At 35.7% G+C, this 25634-nt stretch overlaps 1 protein-coding gene across 1 annotated transcript in view; it reads right to left on the bottom strand.

Annotated features, from left to right (window-relative positions):
* Positions 1–25634, bottom strand: part of UBR3 (ubiquitin protein ligase E3 component n-recognin 3) — a 303032-nt gene that overhangs the window by 181111 nt on the left and 96287 nt on the right. The window contains 4 exon segments of the mRNA XM_078146977.1: positions 1138–1271; positions 2306–2485; positions 8407–8635; positions 11950–12080. Coding sequence (XP_078003103.1) covers positions 1138–1271; positions 2306–2485; positions 8407–8635; positions 11950–12080 — 674 coding nt within the window.

Below are 25634 nucleotides of genomic sequence, written 5' to 3' on the forward strand. Positions count from 1 at the left end.
AATATATCTTGACATACTCTTTCAATTAAACAGTCTAATCATAACTAGGTTTATACAAAGTCCACTTTTAACTCTAATGTTTTATCTAATTCATTTCTTTGGGTAACAATCACAAGATCAGGAAGGACTACTCAGCATCTTCTATGACCTTCAAAACAACCAGCATCTTTCTCTAGGAAAGACTCAAGCAACTGCCTCAAGTAAAATCTCATTCCTATAAAGATTTTCTATGGTAACCTCCAAGCAAGTCCTAACTCATATTTCAACAAAATTTAACTCTTTCCCCTCAAGTTAAATTCCCTTCTTGCCCAGGTTATCTGCTGTTTTCTAGCCTGGTTCTAACTTCCTTCTTTTTACACTACCTATGATGGGTAATTCCAGGATTAAGAGAAAGGAACTAACAGAAAAAGAAGAAACATCTGATGGAGATGTTTTGGGAATAAATGACCAGGAAAAGTCAAGTTACAAAAGATAAAACTGAGAATTATTGCAGACCACAGGATCATAACAAAAAGAAGTATAAACATATACCCATAAATGATAAATAAATAAATACCATACCAACACAATATGAAAAGTGGGGGACAGCTTAGATTATGTATGTATGTATGTATGTATGTTCTATCCAAGTATGCATATATGTGTGTATATATATTATAATCACATAGTAATGACATAATCTTACTTAATTTTAATTACTTTTTACTGAAAGCTACCTTAATACCTGCTTAGGAGTTATGTAATGTTTATGTTAAATATGTTGTTTATGACTTCTAGCAGTGGTGAGTAAAATTCATTCAGAGTTCAATCTCATTTTTTAGAACATAAGTAATAGTTACCATTGGCCAAAAAAATGGAAGAAAAAGCACTGCTATCTGTATTTGTATGTTATGGAATGTTGGGCAGTAACCATAGCATTAAATGACTAAAAAGAGACACTTCCCATTGATCCAGGTTCCAAAAACTTTGCTTTTTCCAATTTTAACCAAGTTAGTCAAAAAGCTAATCTAAGTTGGTACTTATCAAGCACAAATTTCAAAGGGAAGAAAAAATTTCTTAAAAAGCAAAAACATGTATATATGTGTGTGTATATAAATATATATATATATAAAGGCAATAAAAATTTTCTTATCATACCCTAATTTTGCAATGTGATAACAGTCCCCACATTGGCTGTGCACAAGCCTCAAGCTCAGCAGCAAATGCAGCATAGTAGGTCTGAGATTCAAATTCCACATGTTCATTTAGTTCTCGTTTATTTAAGTTCATACCTTTTAAAAAATTAAGATGGAAATAAGAGAACAAATGTAACCATTAAAAACTGTAAAGAGGAAAAGTGAAAAATCAAATATCTAGTCTAATATTCTCTGATATATTCTTCCAAATGATCATACATATTTTAAATTAACCAATTAATATTCATTTCACAACATAAACAAAAATGTTTAAATATGTACATGTCAGACAAACCTAAAAGAGTTTCTATTCATAAGTTTTCTCTTACTGTCTTATACAGTGGCAAAGTTTAAGGAGGGGAATAGTTAATAAATAGATATTAGATAATTATCTAACATGCTTTAATATCTAGAAAAATTCTTATAGACCCTATGGAATATTTTGGTATAAGTATGTAAATTATTTTAAAAAGAAACTGCTTATCTCAATGAGTCTAACTCTAAAAGAATTAGTGGTGGAAAGGACCTCACAGATCATCTTGTACAAGTGCCTCATTTTGCAAATGAAGAAACTGAGAGCCAGAAAGGTGAAGAAGGCAGACAGAACTTGAATCCAGATACTTTGCTACCAAGTCCAGTGCTCTTTCCACAGCACTGTAGAGCCTCTGGCTTGACTTTTTAAAATTGTTTCCTAGTTTACTGATAAAACTGTTTTCAGGAAAACTGACATTCACGAAAATAATGACGACAACAACAACAATGGAAGTAAACCTTAATTTTAAAAATGCATCTGTAATAAATAATTTTTTGGTCCAGACAGGGGTTTCATTTGTATAAGAATTCTCAGTGTGGAAACTCCCTCCATTAGTACAAATACTCATCTGTAACTAGCAGTCAGGTAATTAACTACCTGGGGCCCTAAATGGTTAAGTGATTTGTTCACTGATCACACAGTTAGTATGTTTCAGAGGCAGGACTTAAACCTAGGTCTTCCCAATTCTAAGGCAAGTATCCTACCCACTACCTTTCAATGTGTATCACATTCTGATTATAGCTTAATAATTATTTTAGCTGCTGATGGTAAGTATTACACAACTGAAAAGAAAACAATATAAAAATAAAAAACATACCTTGAAAAAATGACACAAAGTTCATCCAAGTAACTAACAAACCATGATCTTCCAGGAATTTCTTTGCCACACTTTGATGAGAAAGGATATTAATAAAATCACTGACAAGAGGCCAATAAGTATTGTTCTTCAGTAGTGCTTCTCCACAGTTCACTACCACGTGAAGACTGTTTTCTTCATCTAAAAAAAAAAAATTACTTACTAGCAAATTTATGTCCTCAAAATTGTTTTTCTAAAAATTGGGCATTGACAAATTTTGGGTTAAACTCAATTCAATTTGTAATGAATAAATTAAGAAAAATGTGTTAACAAAAATAATAAGGATTATTTCCTTGAGTCTAATAACAGTCTATTTTTCTCATTACTAAATGGGCCTGTGACTTAGTTAACTATTCCATCTTCCCAAACTCATTAGAATTCTAGTGGCATATTTCAAAGTACTTCTTATCTTACTACTATTACTCTAAGGAAATCAATGGATTTGGATAATTACTGACATCAATTATTTACAAATAAGGTTTTTGAAAGACTAGGTATTAAAGATGAGTTAAAAAAACTCTTTAAATATAACATAAAATTCTTGTGCTTCAAAAAAGCGCTTCAGAACATTTCATGAATATGTATAAAATCCTTTCTATTAAAAAAAAAAGTTCTTGCACATACACAGTTCCCCAATCTAGTTACCCATGAAACTCTATTCATGAAAAGACTGTTGCCAAACAGTCTAGCAAATTTGTATGAAAAGGTCTCATTTCTAAGACATAAAGGAATAGAATCAAATTTACAAAAATAAGAGCCATTCCCCAAACTATAAGCAGTCAGGGGATTATGAATGAGCAGTTTTCTAAGACAGAAATCCATAAATATATTTTTAAAGCTTCAAATCACTAAGAAATAGAGAAATACAAATTAAAGCAACTCTGAAGTCAACACCCATCAGGTTGGCAAAGATGACAAAAGGAAAAAAAGGTGACAAATGCTGGAAGAACTATAGAAAAAAATGGTACAATAACGCACAGCTGGTGGAGATGTGAATTGGCACAACCACTGTGAAAAGCAACTTGGAACCATGCCCAAAAAGTTTCTAAGCTATGTACACCTTTTGATCCAATAATATCATTGCTAGTAGGCCTATACTCTAATGAGATTAAATAAAGAGGAAAAGGACTCATATATTCAAATTATATTTATAGCAGCTCATTTTTATGGTGGCAAAGAATTAGAAACTAAAGAGATATTCATCAATCAGGGAGGAGCTGAACAGAGTATGAAATATATAAATCTAATGAAATACTATTGTCTTATAAGAAATATGAAGAAGACATTTTCGGAAAAACCTGGGAAGATTTGTATGAATTGATGAAGAATGAAGTGAGAAACAGAACAATTTATATAATGACGACAACACTATAAGGACAAACAACTTTGAAAGACTCGAAAATGCTAATCAACACAATGACCAACTTTTCCAGAGGACCCATGATAAAACATGCCACTCACCTATTGACAGGTAGATAAGGGACTCAGGATAAGAAGTGAAATATATTTTGGAAACATGAGTAGTGGGGAATGATTGTGCATATTTGCTAAAAGAGTTTTGTTTTGTTTTCCCAAGATGGGGAGGTAGGTGGGAGGAAGAGAAAATCGATTTTTTCATAGAAAAAAATTTAGTTTTTTAAATCTATTTACAAAACTTAATAAGGGAAGGGAATAAGCATTTATTAATCACCTACTATGTGCCAGGTATTGTGTTAAGTCCTTTGGAAATATTGTCTCATTTGATCTTCACAACAACCCTTTGAAGTAGGTGCTGTTATTATCCCCCCCTTTTACAGTTGAAGAAACTGAGGCAGATATATATTATATGTATTATATATGTATTTCTGCCTCCAGGCCCAGTGCTCTATCCACTGCACCACCTAGGGTGGGTTATTTCTCTGAGTCTAAGAATTTGTTTGTCTTTTCAATAAGAGGTCCTATGACTTTGTTAACTCTCTCCTCTTGTTAAACTCATCTGAATTAACAGCTAGCATCTATATAGATTTTTAAGGTCTGTAAAGTGCTTTTCAAATGTTATCTCATTTGATCTTCACAATAACCTTTTGGAAGAGATATTCTTATTTTTCCTATTTTACAGATGAGGACACTGAGGCTAAGAAAAGTTTTGTTTTGTTTTGTTTTTGAGGCTAAGAAAAGTTAAGAGAAGTGCCCAGAGTTCCACAGCTAGTTAAGTGTCTGAGGCAGGATCTGAACTTAGGGCTTCAGGTCTCCAAATCCAGCACTCTCTCCACTGCCACCTAGCTGTCATTTGAATTCAAATGATAAATATTAAGGTACTTTTTATTATTTTACCGATCCAAGGATTATATTTACAAATAATACTTTTTAAATACACAGGTATTTAAAGATCAAAGAAAGCTAAAAAAAATTCAATTCTTGCGCCTCAGAAAAAAAAAAAACAATCCTTTCAGATATTTCAGGATTGTTATTTATAAACTTCTATTAGTTTTTTTCTTCTATACAGTTTTCCCTAGTCCAGTTAAATTCAGATCATTGTGCTCTGATTCAAACAATCAAAAATTTATTAAGTGTCTACTACCTACTAGGTACTATGCTAAGTGCTAAGGATAAGAAAAAAGGGAAAACACAGTCCCTGCCTTCAAGGAGCTTACAATATAGTGTAGGAGATAAGATGTAAACAAATATCTACAACCTACACACAAGATAAATAGAAAATAATTGAGAGGGAAGGCACTAGAATTAAGAGAGGTTGGGAAAAGGCTTCCTGTAAAAGATGGTATTTGGGTTGGGACCTACAGGAAGACAGGACAGAGATGAAGAGGGAGAGCATAACAGGAATGGGGGAAAATGCCCCGAGCTGAGAGACAAAGTATCTTATTCAAGGAAAAGCCAAGAGGCCAAAATCACTAGATTGAAGAGTACATGGAGGAGAATATGGTGTAAGAAGACTAGAAAAGGAGGAGGTGCTAGATTAGGAAGGGCTTTGAATGCCAAAGGATTTTGTATTTGATCCTGAAGGCAACAGGAAACCACTGGAGTTTATTCAGGTAGGGGTGGCGGGGGGTGGTGACATGGTTGGAACTGTGTTTTAGGAAAATCACTTTTGTGGCTGAACAAATAATGGACTGGAGCAGGGAGAGACTTCAAGCAGGCAGACCCACCAGCAGGCTGACCCACCAGCAGGCTATTTCAATAATCAAGGTATGAGGTGATAAACGCCGGCCCAGAGTGGTAGCAATGTCAGAGGAGAGAAGGCATATTTGAGAGATGTTGCAAAGGTGAAATTCACAGACCTTGGCAAAAGACGGGAATGGGGGGGGGGGGAGTTTGAGAGATAGTGAGGAGATGGGGAATTACTTCTCACAGTGCTAACGTTTAACCAACTCATACTTCAAAAAAAAATAGCCACATAACAATATATAAGAACAGGATCCAAGCTAAAGTCAAAAAGTATGCCATGTTTAACTGAAACAGTTGCAAATGCATATAAGAAGACTCTACTGACTCAAATACAAATTTGTTCCTAACACTGGTTCCAACACTCCTGTTCTTGTGAAATTTGCCTTGAGATCTTTAATAACATCCAAAGGTCAGACCTTACACTTTTATCCAAACTGAAAATGACACCTATAGCACTACAGGAACAGGGAACAACAATTCAGTGCTGATTTAGTGTGGTAAGCATAAATTACTAACTCACATTTTTCCCTCAAATTTTTTGTAAAGCTTAATTACAGGAACAGTAAACCAATACCAAAAAGATGATTGCTATCCCATGGCCAAAAGGAGTTTGGAAAAGTAATCAATAAATCCAATGAGAAACTACAAGGAAGCAACTTTCTTTCCCCCCAGAACTGAAGAAAAAGTCAGCCAGCAATCCACAAGCAACAGGAAAGGAGACCACCAGAAAAGCCAGCACAAGAAGAGGAAAGCAAGCAGGCCAATAATGGACCAGTAGTAGGTGCTGCTCACAAGGATTGGTGTCTCAAAGGAGCAAGATAGCAGGGCCTCCTGTGGTTGTAAACATACACCAGAAGCCCCAGGGACCAGCAATGACCAAGGCTGATCAGTCAGGTACAGAAGCACTCAGACCAGAACATCCCAGAGTTTAGAGTCCCTAGTACTTAGTCCTTAGACATCAGAAAGTCTGGAAAATCCAACATTCCAAACCCTAAAGATACAGGATGGTCTAAGTACTGTAGGTAGAGGTCAGCACAGAAGTCCAGGAAACCCAGGGCTGACCACCCCACTCAAAGGCAGAGTGCAGAGTCAGGGCTTTGGAAAAAAAAGTTTCAATTGAGGAACAAAAGCTGGAAATACTACTGAACCAAAAACATCAACCTAAAGTCACTACAAACCCAGAGATTCCTAAAAACAGAGTGTAACTCTGTAATTGGGGAAAAAAGAGTCTAAGAAAAAAGCTGATTTTCCATAAGGACTATATTATTAACTTGAAGAAATGAAGAGATTAAAAAAGAAATATAATAAAAGCTATGGAAGAAAGAATTAAGAGAATATATAGCTCAGAAGAAAAAGTACTAAAATTTACCCAAGTAACAGACTCCCTGAAAACCAGAATAGATCAAACAGAGATCAATGACTCTGAGACAGCAAGAACTATCAGTACAAAATCAAAAGACTGAAAAAAACAGAAGAAATATATTTGTGTGTGTGTGTGTGTGTGTGTGTGTGTATAAAACACATATTTAAACATTTATATAAAACAACATTGATATAAAAAATAGACTTGGAAAAGAGGTCAAGGTTAATTTAGGGATCATTTTGGACTCTCTGAAAACCATGACAAAATAAAAAAACCTGGACACAAAACTTCAAATAATAATGAATGAAAACTGCCCGGATTTATTAGACTCACAGGGCAAAGTAAATATAGGAAGAATGTACCAATCATCTCCCGAAAGAAACCTTGAAACAAAAAGTCCCAGAAATTTCATAGGCAAAATCCAGAGCTACCATACTTTCTCCCGAAAAAAAAAGTACTACAAGAAGCCAAAAAGAAGTTCAAGTACCAACAAACTATAGTCAAGCTCATACAAGAACTAAGTACCCTTTAGTTAAGAGCAGTAGCAAACACTGAGCGGCTACTGCAAACCACCTATAAATAAAGCACAGGTATAAGGCCTACAAAATAATGCTCACACTTCAAACAATGATAAAGCCCATGTTTTCCTTACCTTATTCTGAACTCCACTAAAAGTCTACACCTAGAAATGTCAGTTTTCAAACTTGAGAACAGGGAAGTGGATCATATATGGAAGCAATCAAACAAGGCTCAAAGATCAGGTTTTACTTCTGCTATCTTTTTTTGTTTCTTTTAAGTCTAGCAAAGCAGGCCTAATAGAAAAGCAACAATGGAAGATACATGTGGAAAAAGTACAGAGATGAAGAAGAAGAATTCAAAGAGAAAGATTAGAGACATTGGATATAAAAGAACTAGAAAGAATACGGCAGGTAAATTAGAAACACATAAGTAAAAAGTCAATCTAATATAGATTTGTCAGAGAGAGAAATACAAAAGAAATGAAAGCAGAAAGAGAAGCTCTAGCAGGCAAAGAGAACATTGTATGTTAGTAGGTAGAAGAGGGGAGGAGAAGGAATGGTATATTCAAATCCGAAAAGCATTGGGCTCAGCAGGCAAAGGATCTGGATCTGTCCAGCTCAGACATTTCCTGGCTGTAGAATCCTGGGCAAATCTAAGCCTATATCAGGACTGGTAAAATAAAGAAAAATGCTTATACAACTTGGGATTGTTATAGAGGGTGATTTGCTAAGCTTCAAGTAGAATAAGGATCATAAATTTAGAATTAGGGAGAGTCTTATGAGATCATCTAGTCAATGCAATACCTTCATTTTGGAGAAAGAGAGAAACCGCAGACAAGAGAGGTTAGTTAAATGATTTGGCCAAGCCCACACATCTAATGAATCTAAGAAAAGTTGATTTCAAATCTTCTAGCACTCCTGCTGTTATACCAACCAAGCTGAAAATGAGAGCTATTATAATTACAAAAGTATACAAGTAGAACTTATGACAACAAAATGGGCACTAAATATGATTTTACCTTGTAGCTCACTTTTAATAAGGCAACTTTCCATCATGTACAATAAGACAGTGACCATGATATCCAACAACTGGCATTCTTCTGTTACTTGTCTTGCTAGTTCCTCATTGCTGAACAGCTGAACACTAATATGCACAATTCTGTTAGACATCGTGTCTGATTCATGACTTTTCTTCAGTGTTTTCATAATAAAAGCATAATGCTGGACAAAGGTTTTCGTAAAAGCAATCTGAAAAAAAGGGTGTTTATTTTTTTAATTTTAAAAAGTATTCCTAAAACATAATATTTGCAGCCATTATTACATAATGGTGTTATAGAAACATTCCAAAGTTGTGAAGATTAAAGAACAGATATTTTAAAATTAAAGCCTGAGCAATGGCTACCATTGTGATGTGAATATACTACTTCTCTTTGTTCACAAATCTATTGCAACAATATGCAACAGAATTAGTTTCTGCCATCTATTTTATAAACATCAGAAGCTCAATCCAATACTTCAATACTTCAATCAATAGCAGCAGTTGTACAGTTTAACTCAGCAACACAGTGGGTAAACCTGATAACTCTAAAAAAAATCTATTTTCTTTTCATCTGACAATAGGCCACCAATTTTACAAAGATACACTGTAATATTGCCTCCATGCCATCTGCTCTTTTCCTATTTCAAATGTCTCTATATATTTCCTATTTCACATCATTCTCTTAGTAGATGAGACATACAAAAGAATGGGACTATCATATGAAGGTTCATTTCCAATAGGCTTCATTACCCACACAATAAGAACTACAAAATATTTTTCTGAAGTTTTCTAAATTAATTTATTTTCATATATTGCTGTTCAGTCATTCAGTTATTTCCAACTCTTTGTGATAACATGGACCATTTTCATATAACTTGATGCTAAAAATTTATTCCAAAAGAGGCTATTTTATACTACCACAACTATATTAAGTATTTAATATGAATCTTATAAACAAAAAATACAGCAAATACTATAAAGAAATTTTCTAATGCAAGTATCAATTTCTATGGCCTCATTTTTGCTTTGTATTTACTGTACAGACAACTCGCAATTATCTTAGTTAATGGAAGACAGCACTAGCTCATACAACTAAAATTCACCATCATCTACTAAATTGGTTTGGGCAAAGCTTCCACAGCAGGAATACCACCACAAAAGCCATAATTCAGCCCCACACCACAGACAGGAAAAAGCTGCGTATTACAAACTGTTCTGAAATACACACTCTCCTTCCCTTCTACCTCATCCCAAAAAAAGATCCCTGCACCAGTTCTTCAAGAGGTGATCAGACATGAAACAAGAGTTCATCTAGAAAACTCTTGCCTTACTGTGAATCTGTTGCTTTGGTGCATGGATTATGCAACACAATCTACTGAAAAACAACAACAACTAGGAGCTGACTAGAGTTTACCAATTTTCTAAACACAATATACACTCTATCAACGTTAAATAATCAATGTTTTTTCTTTTTCTAATAATGCTACAGTACATAGGATTTCTCTGTGAACACTCAGTTTCCAAATGTATATTATCCATAAGGTATTAATTATCAAGTCAAAAGTTATTTGATTCAGGTTCCTTTACCATACCTATGACAGATACAAAATAATTAAAATTTTACTTTTCACAAGCTAAAAGGAAAAAAATGTTTGTTTAATTGAACTTCACAAACATTAATTTAATCCCTAAATTTGCATAAGGCAATTGCTTAAGTTTTCTGTGCAATTTGTTATATAGTATAAGTTTTAGAAATACCTTTTATCATAAAGAACCTTTCTTTATAAGAATAGTAAATGAATTATAAATAGAAGTAGTTAAATAATTCCATCAAAAAGAAACAAAAATGACAAAAACTATTTCTTTATAAAAATCTCTCAGAATATCTACTATACCTTGAGCTTCTTTCTGATTAAAACATAAAAGTTGTCAACAGTATTTTTAATATTGCAAATCAGTCAGTATTTTCAGCTATGTACAAAATGTGACTTAAAACAATGACTATATAGAAAAATGAGCCCATTCCCATAATAAAAAATGTAATGTAATCAAATCTCAATTATTCAGGGACTGATCTAATCTGTGAATTACTTAGTCCCTTTGTTTCAATCTTTCTTCCTCCCCCTACTAATGGCCTACTGGTAGCCATTATTCATCAATACATTCACCAGGTAACAAAAAGGAAAACAAAAGAAACTAGTTCATTTGATAGCTCAACTAAAATATTTAAGGAAGGAGGATGAAGCTGTTGCTTAAAATGACATTTGGATTTTATCTGTGGATTTCTATTATTCATGATATCTGTGTGCCCTATAATCATGGATAATTGAAAGTTGACTGTATTAGTATCTCATCATCTCTCTTCACTCTGCTCCCCTAAGACCAAAACGACATTAAATCTTGAAAGGAGTTCAATATGTAATTATTAATTGAAAATGTTTAAGAAACTAGACAAAAATGAGTCTTATACAAAGGAAGCAGAGAAGAAAAAGAAAATATATGATCTAAAAACATAAAGGTGTTTTGCTGCCAAACCCAATGGGATAATGAGAGAATGATATAAATAAACATTTCTCTAAACATAAATGAACTAATGTGTCTCTTCAAATTAAATATGACCTAAAATGTTTAAAGAAAAGAGAATGACATTTTTTCCTAACCAATCTCCATTTCTAGAACAGTTTACTCTTAACTATATAACTATCTTAAAAGGGTAGGTGTTCACCAATTCAAGTAAACTCTCTGAAGGTTAATCTGAAAGTTTGAGGAGGCAGAATCAAACTTATTCTTTCATTAAACAATTTACATGTAATCATAACAGCCAAAGCAATTCTTCCATAGCATTCTGCTTCCATTTCTATTCATCAGTTTTTCCACAAATATTATGGCAGCTACTTTTCTAAATTTTCTTTTTCTTGCTTTCCCTTCCACGAGTTGCTACCTAACAAATCGTCATTATTTCATTTGTAGGACCTACAACAAATCATAGCATAGACCACAAACTTTACATTGGCACCAAAAAGAAAATTTATATCCCTCATCTGTTTCTGTTACCAAAGCAGAGGTAACAGAAAGACAGCTGCATTGCCAGGCTTCCAAAACAGCAACATCAGATATGCAATCTCATTTTTTCAAAGAAATGAGATGAGACAGGTAGAGGAAGATACCCAAAAGAATCTGAGGTGACAGGACCATGAGGATAGAGACGAAAAGGATTTTAAAGATCACCGAAGTTAGCAACACAGAGGTTCTCCCCAACCCTAAGGAGGTATTAAACTGGAACTCTACTGGTGTGCTACATACAGCTTTGATTGCATTCATTACCTCTAATTTAACAGAAAAAAGAAGTTAACACATGTTCTATGCTTTAAAGTGTGGTATCAGTTGTCACATCTTCAATACAATAAAGCATCCTCAACTCTAAGACATTACCACAGGTCAAAAGTATAAAAGTTAAAGAATATTAGTAGTGAAAAGGAAAAGAATAGAGAGTATAAATTTAGAAAAGAAAAACTTTAGGTACCTTATAATCTTGATCTGGTAGCATGTTGAGTAAGAAAGTTACCATCTTTTGTGGAAATTCATATTTTATAGTCCAAAATAGTAATTCTTCTAGAAAACTTTTATGTTTCAAAACATCCATAATAGACTGATCTGCATGAAAAGGAAAATTTTTCACCATAAAGACTGATGGCCCCAAAGCATTTAAACTGCTTTACATCAAAATTAACATCACATTTAAAGGTGCTTTACATTAAAATTAATGTTATTAAATGTAAAGGACAGCATTATAAATATCTAAAAATCAGCAACATCTTGCTGATACATAACTATTAAGACACTGACTATTACAAGCTTCAGCCAAAATATATTAACATAAATAAAAATACTGATATCTTATAAAATAAAAATAATTTATTAATATAATGGGAAATTTGTATCATTAAACATTATCTGGGTCTTGAGAATCAAAACTAAAAGTTCTAGCTTTTCAGAACTACTAGCAAACTAACAAATAACATTCAAAATTAAGCCAATTTATACCATTCAAAATTATTTTAAAATAAACTAATTTTAAAAGTCACAAAAAAGGATATTACCAAGTGTAACAGAAAAGGGAGAAAAGGTGTTTCTGAAGTCAACAGCCAAAAACAATTTTTCCCCTTGGTTGTATAATCATCCAGAATAATGCTAAAACTATGCCAAAGGCCATGAGTCATTAGCAACATGACTAAGCAATACTTCCTTAAACAATGCCATTGATGTTTCCTTCATTTGTATTTCAGTAAGAGATTAAAGACTTTCCTTTGGTCTGAAAATTTTTCATTTTTTGACCAATTATTTTGATTTTTTAATGTCAGGTAGATCCTTATTTAAAAGTGGAAAAAACTGATAAAAGACTTTTTTCTGAAAACTAAAAATTTCAAAACTAATTATCTCTGTGACTTTCTCATTAAAGCCCTGAAAATTCTTTCACATAGTTTAATTTTATGGGATGTGCTTAAATTCCGGTCCTTCATACAAAATTTTGCTGAAAGCCTCCCTATATAAATGATCACTTCAACAAGTGTCATCTGTCCACCTAAAAAGTACTACAAGACCTGCTTAGATTAACTGTATTGTCTAATACAGCTTAATGTTAAGCCTCTATCTTATACCGTCGCTTTTACTTTATTTTCTTGGTTTCATTTCTTTAGTTTTACAGGTTATACTTATTTTTAAAAGAATTTTTTTAAAAAAGCAATCTTGTTTATGCTAACATACAGAAAGCCAACCTGCTTCATACTAACAAGATACGGATCTATCTTACACAAATTATTCTCAAAAATTGAGAAAGAAAGTATGCTACAAAACTCCATTTGGAGGCAGATATCTCAATATCTAAACTTTGGAAGGACAATACAAATAAAGAGAATTATAGAACAATAGCATTTGTCAACATCAATTCAAAATTTTTCAATAAAATCCTGGCAAAAAGACAAGAACAATTTATCTAAAAATTATTCAAAAACATCCCAAATTATATGATAGCAATAGATACTAAAAAAGCTTCTGCTAAAGTACAAGTCATTTCTTCCTTAAAAAACAAACCTACAAAGCATAGGCACAGAAAGGCTTTAAAGCACCTATCAAAATGAAAAATTAGCATTATGCACCATAGAGAAATTCCAGAAGCTTTGCCAATCAACACCAGAGCAAAGCAAGGAGAGACCATTTCCTAGCTCTAATCTGACAGAAATTTAGAAATGCTACCACTAACAGTAAGACAAGGAAAAAATTAAAGGCATAAAGGGGATATAAAACTATCCCTATCTGCTGCTGATATGATTATTTATTTGGAAAATCCTGAAGAAACACAAAAGAACCTAAGACAATTAACAGCTTCAGAAAAGCATTGGAACACAAAATAAATTCACAGAAAACTATTTTTACATAGCAATAAAAAATGCAAGGAGAAATAATATAGAGAAATTTCATTCGAAATAACTCTACAAATTGTATAAAATATATGGAAGCTAACCTGCCTAAGCATGCTGAAGACCTATACACAAACAATGTAAAGGAGGCAGAGCCAAGATGGTGGAGTAAAAGTAGCTATTTGTTTGAGCTCTCCCCCAATCTCCTCCAAATACCTGTAAAAAATGGCTCTAAACAAATTCTGCAGCAGCAGGACCCACAAAAAGACAGAGTGAAACAAATTTCCAGCCGAAGACAACTTGGATGGTTGATTTGAAAAGTCTGTTGCGCCAGGCTGGAGGAGGAGCGCAGTTCAGCATGGGCCACGTAGGCAAAGATGGGGCCTCAGCAAACCTGGAGCAGACCTCAGGGACTGAATCAAGGGGAGCTGTGGCAGTTTCCAGACTTCTCAACCGACAAACGTCAAAGACAACTTACAAGGTCAGTAGGAAAGGTCTGTCGGACTGCAGTGAGAGAGGAGCTTGATCCCAGCCCAAGACCCAGTGCAGCCCTGGGATAGCGACTGCTTCCAGAGCTCTTGGCCCACAGATGGCGGGGTATCAAGCAACTGACCAGAGGTGCATTTCACGGATCTCTTTGCTGGTGCTGAGGCAGGATTCTCTTGCTTTCCCTGTCCCTGGATCTGGGTCACAGCCCTAGGTGGTGGTCCTAGGGCAAGGAGGAGCATTGGCATGGTACAGAGTGAATGCCCCTCACAGTTCCAAGGTAGAAAAGAGTGCTTGTGGTTACTCATGGACCAGAGCACACACAAGGAAAGAAGTAAACACCTTGCCCTTGATCACACCACTTTGGAAAAATGGAAAATTTACACTCCCTAGAATTATCTCTAAAAACGCTGCACATTCCCCAATTAATAAATGGTCAAAGGATATGAACAGACAGTTCTCAGATGAAGAAATTAAAGCCATCTATACTCATATGAAAAAATGCTCTAAATCGTTATTGAATAGAGAAATGCAAATCAAAACAACTCTGAGGTACCACATCACACCTATCAGATTGGCCAACATAACAAAACAGGAAAATGATAAATGTTGGAGAGGATGTGGGAAAATTGGAACACTAATACATTGTTGGTGGAGTTGCGAAATGATCCAACCATTTTGGAGAACAATTTGGAACTATGCCCAAAGGGCTATAAAAATGTGCATACCCTTTGATCCAACAATAGCACTTCTAGGGCTATATCCCAAAGAGAGTAAACAAATGGGAAAAGGACCCACATGTACAAAAATATTCATAGCAGCTCTTTTTGTGGTGGCAAAGAATTGGAAATTGAGAGGATGCCCATCAATTGGGGAACGGCTGAGCAAGTTGTGGTATATGAATGTAATGGAATACTATTGTGCTATAAGAAATGATGAACCAGGGTGACTTCAGAAAAAACTGGAAAGACTTATATGGTCTGATGCTGAGTGAAGTGAGCAGAACCAAGAGGATTTTGTACACAATAACAGCCACGTTATGCGATGACTAATATTGTTAAACTGACCCCTTCTCAGCATTACGAGGATCTAAGACATCTCCAGAGGCCTCGGGATGGAAAATGCTGTCCACATCCAGAGAAAGAACTATGGAGTCGAATCGCTGTCACTTATTTTTACCTTCTGTTCAGTTTTGTTTCATCTTTCTGATGGTTCCTCCTATTGGTTTTAATTTTTACTTACAACTTCACTAATGTGAAAATATGTTTAATGGGTATGTAAATGTAAAGCCTATATCAGACTGTGTGCCATCTTGGGGAGGGTGGCAGGGAGGAAAAGGGAGAAAATTTTTCAACTCAAAAGCATATGGAAAAAATAAAAAAATAAATTAAAACAGCTGCACAAAACCCCCAAAGCTTGGGACAGTACATTCTCCACACTGAAGCAAAGCCCTACCCTAACAAACAGCTTAAAACTCAAGTAACTGGCAGGGAACATGAGGAAACTGCACAAAAAAAGTGGTAACAAAGAAGATCACAACGTACAACCAGAAGACAACAAAGTCAAAGCGCCTACATCCAAAGCCTCCAAGGAAAATATGAATCAGTCCCAGGCCTTGGAAGAGTTCAAAAGGGATTTTGAGAAGCAAGTAAGGGAAGCAGAGGAAAAACTGGGAAGAGAAATAAGTATGCAAGAAAATCATGAAAAACAAGTCAACAGCTTGCTAAAGGAGACCCAAAAAAATACTGAAGACAATAACACCTAAAAAAATAGCCTAACCCAAATGGCAAAAGAGGTCCAAAAAGCCAATGAGGAGAAGAATGCCCTAAAAAGCAAATTTACCAAATGGAAAAGGAAGTCCAAAAGCTTACTGAAGAAAATACTTCCCTAAAAATTAGAACAGAGCAATTGGAAGCTAGTGACTTTATGAGAAATCAAGACACTGTAAAACAAATTCAAAAGAATGAAAAAATAGAAAACAATGTGAAATACCTCATTGGAAAAACAACTGACCTGGAAAATAGATCCAGGAGAGAGAATTTAAAAATTATTGGACTATCTGAAAGCCATGATCAAAAAAAGAGCCTAGACATCATCTTTCAAGAAATTATCAAGGAAAACTGCCCTGATATTTTAGAACCAGAGGGCAAAAAGAAATTGAAAGAATCCACAATCTTCCTGAAAGAGATCCCCAAAGGAAAACTCCTAGGAATATTTATAGCCAAATTCCAGAGTTCCCAGGTCAAGGAGAAAATATTACAAGGCCAGAAAGAAACAATTCAATTATTGTGGAAACACAAATCAGGATAACACAAGATTTAGCAGTTTCTATATTAAGGGACCAGAGGACATGGAATATGATATTCCAGAGGACAAAGGAGATAGGATTACAACCAAGAATCACTTACCCAGCAAAACTGAGTATAACCCTTCAGGGAAAAAATGGACATCCAGTGAAATAGAGGACTTTCAAGCATTCTTGATGAAAAGACCAGAGCTGAATAGAAAATCTGACTTTCAAATACAAGACTCAAGAGAAGCATAAAAAGGTAAACAGGAAAGAGAAATTATACGGGACTTATGACTTAAACGTTTACACTCGTACATGGAAACATGATATTTGTAACTCATGAGACCTTTGTCAGTATTAGGGTAGTTGGAAGGAAAAAAATATGTGGACAGATAGATAAAGGGCACAGGGTGGGTTGAAGATGAAGGGGTGATATCTAATAAATAAAACTAAGGGGTGAGAGGATTATACTGGGAGAAAGACAAAGCGAGAGGTAGAATGGGGTAAATTATCTCACATAAAACAGACAAGAAAAAGCTTTTACAGTGGAGGGGAAATGGGGGAAGGTGAGAGGGAATGGATGAATCTTATTCTCATCAGATTTGGCTTAAGGAAGGAATAATATGCACACTCAATTGGGTACGGAAATCTATCTTAGCCTACAGGAAAATAGAGGGGAAGGGTATAAGAGAGGGAGGGGATGATAGAAGGGAAGGCAGATTGGGGGAAGGAGTAATCAGAAGCAAACACTTCTGAGGAGGACCAAGGTCAAAAAAGAGAATAGAATAAATGGGGGGTTGGGATAAGATGAAGGGAAACAGAGTTAGTTTTTCACAACATGACTACTATGGAAGTGTTTTGCATGACTACACATGTATAACCTATATCAAGTTGCTTGCCATTTCAATGAGGGTGGGTGGGGAGAGAGGAAGGGAGAGAATTTGGAACCCAAAGCTTTAAAAACCAATGTTTAAAAATTGGTTTTACATGCAACTGGGAAATAAGATATACAGGCAATGGGGTATAGAAATCTATCCTGCCCTACAGGAAAATAGAAGGGGAAGGAGATAAGAGAAAAGGGGGGGTGATAGAATACAGGGCAGATTAAGGGAACGGGTATATAGAATGCACACCGCCATCTTGGGGTGGGGGGAGAGGTGAGATGGGGCAAAAATCTGGAACTCAAAATTTTGTAGAAATGAATGCTGAAAACTAAAAATTAATTAATGTTTTTAAAATAAAATATAAGGGAACTGAGTCAAATTTATAAATATAAAAATAAAAAATAAAACTTTAATGAGTTAATTTTCAAAAAGAAACAATTTTTAAATAATCCTTAAAGAACTCAGAGCGAATTAGGTAACTGGAAGGATATTTAATACTCACGGCTGATCCATGAAATGTAATAAAAACTATACTATCTAAATTACTGTCAAGGTTTATTTAACATTGTAGCAATCAAACTATCAAATTAGCAGATTAAGAAAAAAAATAACAGGATTCATTTGGAGAAACAAGATCTAAAATATCAAGAAAAATAATGAAAATAAGTAGGAATGACAGGAAAATTATACTTTCAAAATTTGTATCACAAAGCAATAATTATCAAAAATATTCAGTACTGGTTAAAAAGTATATTGATCAGTGAAACAGATTAGATAAATAAGAATCAGAAATGAATGAACTGAATAATCCACTGTTTGATAAACTCAATAACATAAATTACCTGATGAAGAACTCACTACCTGACTCACTATTGCCTTCCTGCCTATACATGTCCATTTGAAAGGGGGTGGAGAAAATCATATAACCATTCTGACTGGGTTCACTACAAATTTATGTTACAGAACCTCAAATGGGCCCTAGCTGTTGCTAGGCAATCCTACTATACTTCCCTTATCAATTCACTATCCCAATTTCTACAGTGGCTCTTCCAAACTTTTTCATCTCTCTTAAACCTCCTATGACTCTCCCTCCTCCCATTCTCAGCCAAGAACTTTCCCTCATATTTTACAGAAAATTGCTCCTTGACCTCTCTGCACACTTTGACACTGTCAATCACTCTCTCCAACTTGATATTCTCTTCTCTCTAGGTTTTCAGGACATGAATCTCTCCTGGTTTCCCTCCTACCTATATGACTATTCTGTCTCCTTTGCTAGATCCTCCTATAGAGCATATTCTTCTAACCAAAGGTGTCCCACAGGATTCTTGGGTCCTCTTCTTTTCTCCCTCTATACTACTTCATGATGTGATCAGTTCCCATGGACTTAATTACCGTCTCTATGCTGATATTTCTCAAATCCAACCTTTCCTGCCACAATCTCACCGCTTACCTCCAATCTAGCATTTCCAACTGCCTTTTAGACATCTTGAACAGTAGACATCTTAAACTCAACATGCCCAACACAGAATGCATTATCTTTTCCCTTAAGCTCTCCCCAACTCCTAATTTCCCTATTACTTTAAAGAGCAATCTTCCAGGTCTCAGGCTCACAACCTAGGAGTCATCCCAGATTCCTCACTATTTCTCACGTCCTATATATCCCAGTAGTTACCAAGGCCTGTCAATTTCACCTATGCAACATTTCCTGTCCTCTGAAACTCCCACCCTTCTAGTGCAGGTCCTCATCACCTCACACTCAGATTACTGCAACAGCCTGCTGGTGGGTCTGCCTAGGTGAAGTCTCTCTCCACTCCAATTCATCTTTAATTTAGCCACTAAAGTGATTTTCCTAAAACACAGGTCTGATTATGTCACCTCAACAAATTCCAGTGGCTTCCAATTGCCTCCAGAGGGAAAAACAAAATGCACTATTTGGCATTTAAAGCTCTTCATAACTTTCTTTCTACCTTTCCAGTCTTCTTATACTTTATTACCTAAAACTTCCACAAAAAGACATCCCATCTCTCTCAGCTCTGAGTATCTTCTCTGGCTATCTCTCATGCCTGGAATGTTCTCCTTTCTCCACTCTAACTACTGACCTCTCAGGCTTCCTTTAAGTCCCAACTCCTACCTCATAAGAGCAAGGGGCCACTAGGTTCCCTAAAAGAGGAAACGAGCCAAACCAACCCACATCAGAAGTGAAGCAGGTCAAAGCTTTTGTTCCAATCAGCAGTGGAGTCAGGCTCAAGAGTGTCTACTGCACTTCCAGTCCAGACAAGTTAGGGAGTGGGAGAAAGGAAGGAAGACAAAGTCAGTAAACATTTATTAAGTGCCTACTATGTGCAAGCCCCTGTCACTAAGCACAAGATACAAGGAAAGGCAAAAGACAGTCCCTGCAATGAAGGAGCTCATAGTCTAATAGGGGAGACAACACGCAAACAACTATGCACAGGATGTTGGAAATAATCAACAGAAGTAAAGCACTGGAATTAAGAGGTATCAGGAAAGGCTTCCTATAGAGGGTGGGATTTTAGCTAGGGCTTAAAGGAAGCCAGGAAGCAGAGATGTCACTGGATCACAAAGTACACAGGAGGAGCAAGATATAAAAAGATTTGAGGTGTGGGGAGGTTATAAAAGGCTTTGAATAGAAAACAGAGAATGTTATATCTGATCTCACAGCTGATAAGGAACCCCTGGAATTTGTTGGGAGTGTGATATGGCAAAAACTGAGCTTTTAGGAAGATCAACAGATCTGGCAACAAACTGGATCTGAGAGGTGAGAAACAGTAAGACATCAAGGATGAAACCTAGGTTGTAAGCCTGGGTAACTGGGAGAATGCTGGTATCCTTGACAGTGATAAGGAAGTTTAGAAGAGGAGAGGGTAAGAATGAATTCAGTTTTGGACATGTTGAGTTAAAAGACATCTAGGGACATTCATTTCAAGATGTCCAATAGGCAGCTGAAGATGTAAAACCCGAGGTCAGCAGAGAGGTTAGAGCTGAAAAAAGTAGATCTGAGAATAATCAGCATACAGAAGATAACTGAATATAAAAATGGATAATCTCATCAGCTCCATGACAGTTAATGAGATCACCAAGTGAAATAGTATAAAGAGAAAAGAAGATCCAGGACAGAGCCCTGTGGGATACCTACCATTAGTGGCATGACCTGGATAAAGATCCAGGCAAAGGAGCAGTCAAACTGGTAGGAGGAGAACCAGGAGAGAGTAGTATAATGAAAACCTAAAGAAAAGACAGTATCAAGAAGAGGGCAATCAATAGTATCAAAAACTACAGAGAAGTCAAGAAGGATGAAGATTGAGAAGAGACCATTATATTTGGCAATTAAAAGATAACTGGTAACTTTGGAGAGAGCAGTTTCAGCTGAATGATAAAAGTCAGAAGCCAGACTGCAGAGAATTAAAAAGAGAATGAGAAGAAAGGAAGTAGAGGCACCTATTGTAGAGAACCATCTCAAGAAGTTTAGTGACATAAGGGAGCAAGATATGGGATAATAGCAGGAGGGGATGGATGTGTCAAGTCATATGTTTTTTGAGGATGAGGGAGACATGGGCATGTTTATAGGTAGTAGAGAAACAGGCAGTATACAAGGAAAGTAAGAGTGAGGATGACAGAAGAAGCAATCTGCTGGAGAAGACATGATAGCATGAGATCATTTGTGCACGTAGAAGGATATGGATCTTGGCAAAGAGAAGGACCACTAATTAGGAAAGACAAGGCTGAGGACATTTGAAGGATATGAGATGAGGAAGAGGTGAGAAAAGGGAGGTCTCAGCAAATAGCTTCAATTTTGAAGCTTCAATATGAGCCAAGGCTTTCAGTTGAAAGGGTAGGAGGGGTAAAATCACAGGAGGTTTAGAAAAGCATCTGTGGTGAGTAGGATGGAAAATTACTTACTAGGATGGGAAGTGTAAAAGGATTGCCCTACCATGCCAAGGGTACAGTTGAGGTTATGTAACATAAATCTATAGTGGACCTGGTCAGCATAATTTCATGATTCTCTCTAGCTTTGTTCAGTTGCACACATGTAATAATGAAGGCAAGTGATTGTCAGTGATCCAAGGCTGAAGCATGACAGGGCAAGACTAGCATATGTCAAGGAGAAATGGAATCAAGTGAAGAAGTGCTTATAGAATTGAACTGGTTCAACCAAAGGGTCAAGATGGAAAAGTGAAGAAAAGTACTACGATGGCCTGCGAAAGAACTAAGGATCAAAGGATTGGAGGACTTAGTGAGGACTAAAAACAGGGTTTGGGGTTTTGAGGGAGTAGTAGAATGCCAACAGGTTGTCATCAGATGAGAGAGACATATAGTAAGACAAGGAGAGGGGCAGCTAGGTGGCGCAGTGGATAGAGCACCAGCCCTGAAGTCAGGAGGACCTGAGTTCAAATCCGGCCTCAGACTAAACACTTGACACTTACTAGCTGTGTGACCCTGGGCAAGTCACTTAACCCTAATTGCCTTAAAAAAAAAGAAAAGAAAAAAAGACAAGGAGACAGAGGAGAGGAAGATAAAAGAGGAGAGGGAGGAAGGAAGGAAGAAAGAAAGGAAGGAAGGGAGAGAGGCAGGGAGCAAGTTAGGGAGGGATAAGGGAAGAAAAGGAAGGAGGGAGGGAAGAAAATATGTATGACAAAAATAAAAAACATCTATAAAATACATAAAAAATTCAAAAAACAACATACAGATTATTAGAGATACTATCTTAATTATCAGTCAACATTTATTATTTATTAAACTCCTACTAAGTGTCAAGTAATGAAATAGTCACTAACCCTCGAAAAGTTTACATTCTATTTTATATATAATATGCTTCACACAGTTCAAAACTTCACACAATCAACAAAACTTACTTTTCATGTGATTTGGAAAGAAATGGAAGTGGGAGGTGGGGCAAAACTACATATAAGTGTACTCCCTATTGTTTCACGGGGAAACACAGATAACACCATTTGTTGGGCAGGAGAACACAGGAGGGCTCCTAACACTAACAAGTTGTTCTAGCATAGGTCAGATCTGGTCAGACAGGAAGACAGTGTCAAAGGAGTTAAAAAAGCTTACTTTATTCTTATTATGCGAGCACCAACTCCTACCACATTCCCTAATCACACTTCTCGCAGGGGTGAGCTAGAAAAGGAGTATAACTCCTTCAACATCCCCTATGCCTCAATGGTGGCCAGTTGAGGCAAGCACACTGATTCCCCCCAAGCCTTGATGGAGGCCGATCAAGGTAGATTCCTGCATTCCTCTATACATTACCCAAATCCCCAAAATGGGTTCCCTACTTACTGACCAGTGCCCACTTGCTTTATGGGGAAACAAAGAAGGCATCTTGCCAACATTAGGCTCACAGGTTAACTTTAGCAATATTGTCATGACCTAGCACAGCACTGGTACACATTATGTCACCCTATATCTCACTGTGCAAGCGTGGTGGAGATATTTTCAACAATAATTCATGGGAATTATTATCTATTTTGGCCATGGATCCTGGAACTATTATCTAAAAAGGAGTAACAAAATCCTCCTTCCATACACTAAAATTCCCCTTAATTACATCTATCTGTACCAATCACAACTTACTCTCAAATTTCAATTGGCAATTTCTTAAGAAATATCTCTGGCATATGTGTAACTGCATCATAAATGCTTTAATAAATTTATCTGATTTTATTACCTGACCTCTAGAGTCTAGCCAAAAAAATTAACCACGTGTATTGTATGTATGTATGTATACGTGTATACTTCTTCTGCAGATAGATGAGTCCTATATTACAGAGATGTTTGACTAAATACCATAAAGATTGAATATCATATGATGAATACCCTGGATTACATGTACAAGGAGAATCATCAAGGGAAAGGAAGTTGCCTTCTTCTACACTGCGATTTCCAACCTACCAATTACCTAGGCCAAAGGAACACGAAGCGAAAAATCTTAGCTTAGTTTATTTTTAGAGTTTTATTTGTGGATTGGGGGGGGGGTGCAGACACACACAGATACACAGATACATACATACATACATATATGTTTGTGGTATATGTGTGTACACATATGTACATATACATGTGCACATATATCACAAACATATGCCTATGTGTTTTGGGCGTATATGTGTGCAAACATATATACACACATATGCACACTTAGGAAGGGGTGTTTTATTTACTTAGGGGTGTGTGTATGTGTGTATGTATGTTTTATTTATACCATATATAATATATAAATATATTATATTTCTCTTATATATTTTATATTTATTTATATTCATTCATATAAATGTATTTAGTATTACAAAATACCAAAGCCTATTAAATGCATAGCTAAAGAAGGTAAATTATGTAATATATTATAATCTTTTCTATATTAAGATCATGAATATCTGTCCTTTGTGTAATGGTTGTAGCTACCCGGCTGAAGTCTCACTTTTTGTAATACCTGTTTCTTTGTCTCAACATTGGGAAACAGAATTTCTCCTAAAAATGAACTAAGCCATTTTTTTGTTTGTCACTATGGACTCCATCCACCTGCTGCTTCACAGCAATCAATTGTCCTAACCAAGGATTTCCAGAGGGTGACAACCACGAATTTTGAAAGACCCTCTCTTCTATATACTGTAGTAGTAATCAGAATGAGTGTGAAAGGGAGGGAAGGGGAGAAGGAAAACAGAAGTGGAATAGAATATAATACCACAAATTCCATAATATTTAGGGGAGAAAACATCCTACGGAGTCACCAATTGTACCTTTTCATTAACAATAGAAAAAATACAAGCCTGAAGAAAAGGGACAAAACTTAACAGTAACACTTTTTAAAGTTTTGTTATACAAGCTGAGTTAGAAACGCTTTTTTCTAGTCATCTTCCCTGTTCGCCTTCAAGTTCACTATATTTGCTTCAGTATTATTGTGACAGCTCTCTTAAAAAGGTTCAGGCTAAGAACATAATAATCTCAGTATTGTAAACATAAGATACACTCGTACCAGTCTTTGTGTATGAAATGTTGACAAGTTCAACCAAAATCAAGGAGGGAGAAAGCCAAGCACAGACATTTGATATTTGTGTAAAACTTCAAGTAGACACACAGAGTGTGATTTTTAGCTACCAAAAAAAATATCCTTCCCTATCATTTCATTAGATCATCACTTTAAGCAAACTGTAGTAGAGGTAATTATGTATAAACAGTACATTGTACACCTCTTTAGAAAAGTTTCTAATTTTCAGTAATCTAAGAATAAATTTCTAAAATTGTAATCTCCTATCATTTAAATGTTGCTATGCATTGTGATGCATTTATTTAATGCTTACTATATGTCAAGCACTGAGGACACAAAGAAAGGCAAAAACATCATGCATGCTTACAAGATGCTCACATTCTAATGTCAATGCATAAGTAACTATGGTAGATACTCCATACAGAAATGTAAATGGAAGGTAATCTTAAAGAGAGGGAATGGAGGAGAAGGAGTAAGAGGAGGCAGCAGACAAGATTGGTAAAAAAAGAAAAAACCTCCTACAGAAGGGGATATATGAGCTCAGTCTTGAAGGTATCCAGGGAAGGTAGGAGTCAAAGGCAAAGAAGAATATTTATACCTAGGAGACAATCAATGCAAATACATACTGAATTGTGAGATAGAGTATGAGGTACAAAGAACAAGTCAGGCAGTAGAATTGGATCCTGGAGTTCATGAAGGGGAGTTACGTATAAGAAAACTGGAAAGAGAAGAAGGAAATTTAAGGGATTATGAAGGACTTTAAATGCCAAAAGGCACAAAAAAAATGCCAAAAGGAGGATTTTATATTTAATCTGGGAGGCAACAGGGAAAAGCTGGCATTAATAAGTAGGAGGGTGACATGGTAGCATCTGTATTTGGGGAAGATCACTTTGATGGGCTGAAGTGTGGAGAAACCTGAGGCAGAAAGACAAATTAGAAAGCTACTGCAATAGTCCAGAGGTGAGTGGTAATGAGGGGTCTGAAATAGCGTATGTGAGTAGAAAGAAGGGAGTGTATATTACAGATGTTGCAAAGATAAAAATGACAAGATCTTACAACAGACTGCATATGTAGGGTAAAAGAAAGTGAAGACTGGAGGATGATACCATGGTTGTGAAC

This window comes from Phascolarctos cinereus, unplaced genomic scaffold, assembly GCF_003287225.1.
Source record: "Phascolarctos cinereus isolate Bilbo 61053 unplaced genomic scaffold, phaCin_HiC Scaffold_726;HRSCAF=1367, whole genome shotgun sequence".
Taxonomy (NCBI): domain Eukaryota; kingdom Metazoa; phylum Chordata; class Mammalia; order Diprotodontia; family Phascolarctidae; genus Phascolarctos; species Phascolarctos cinereus.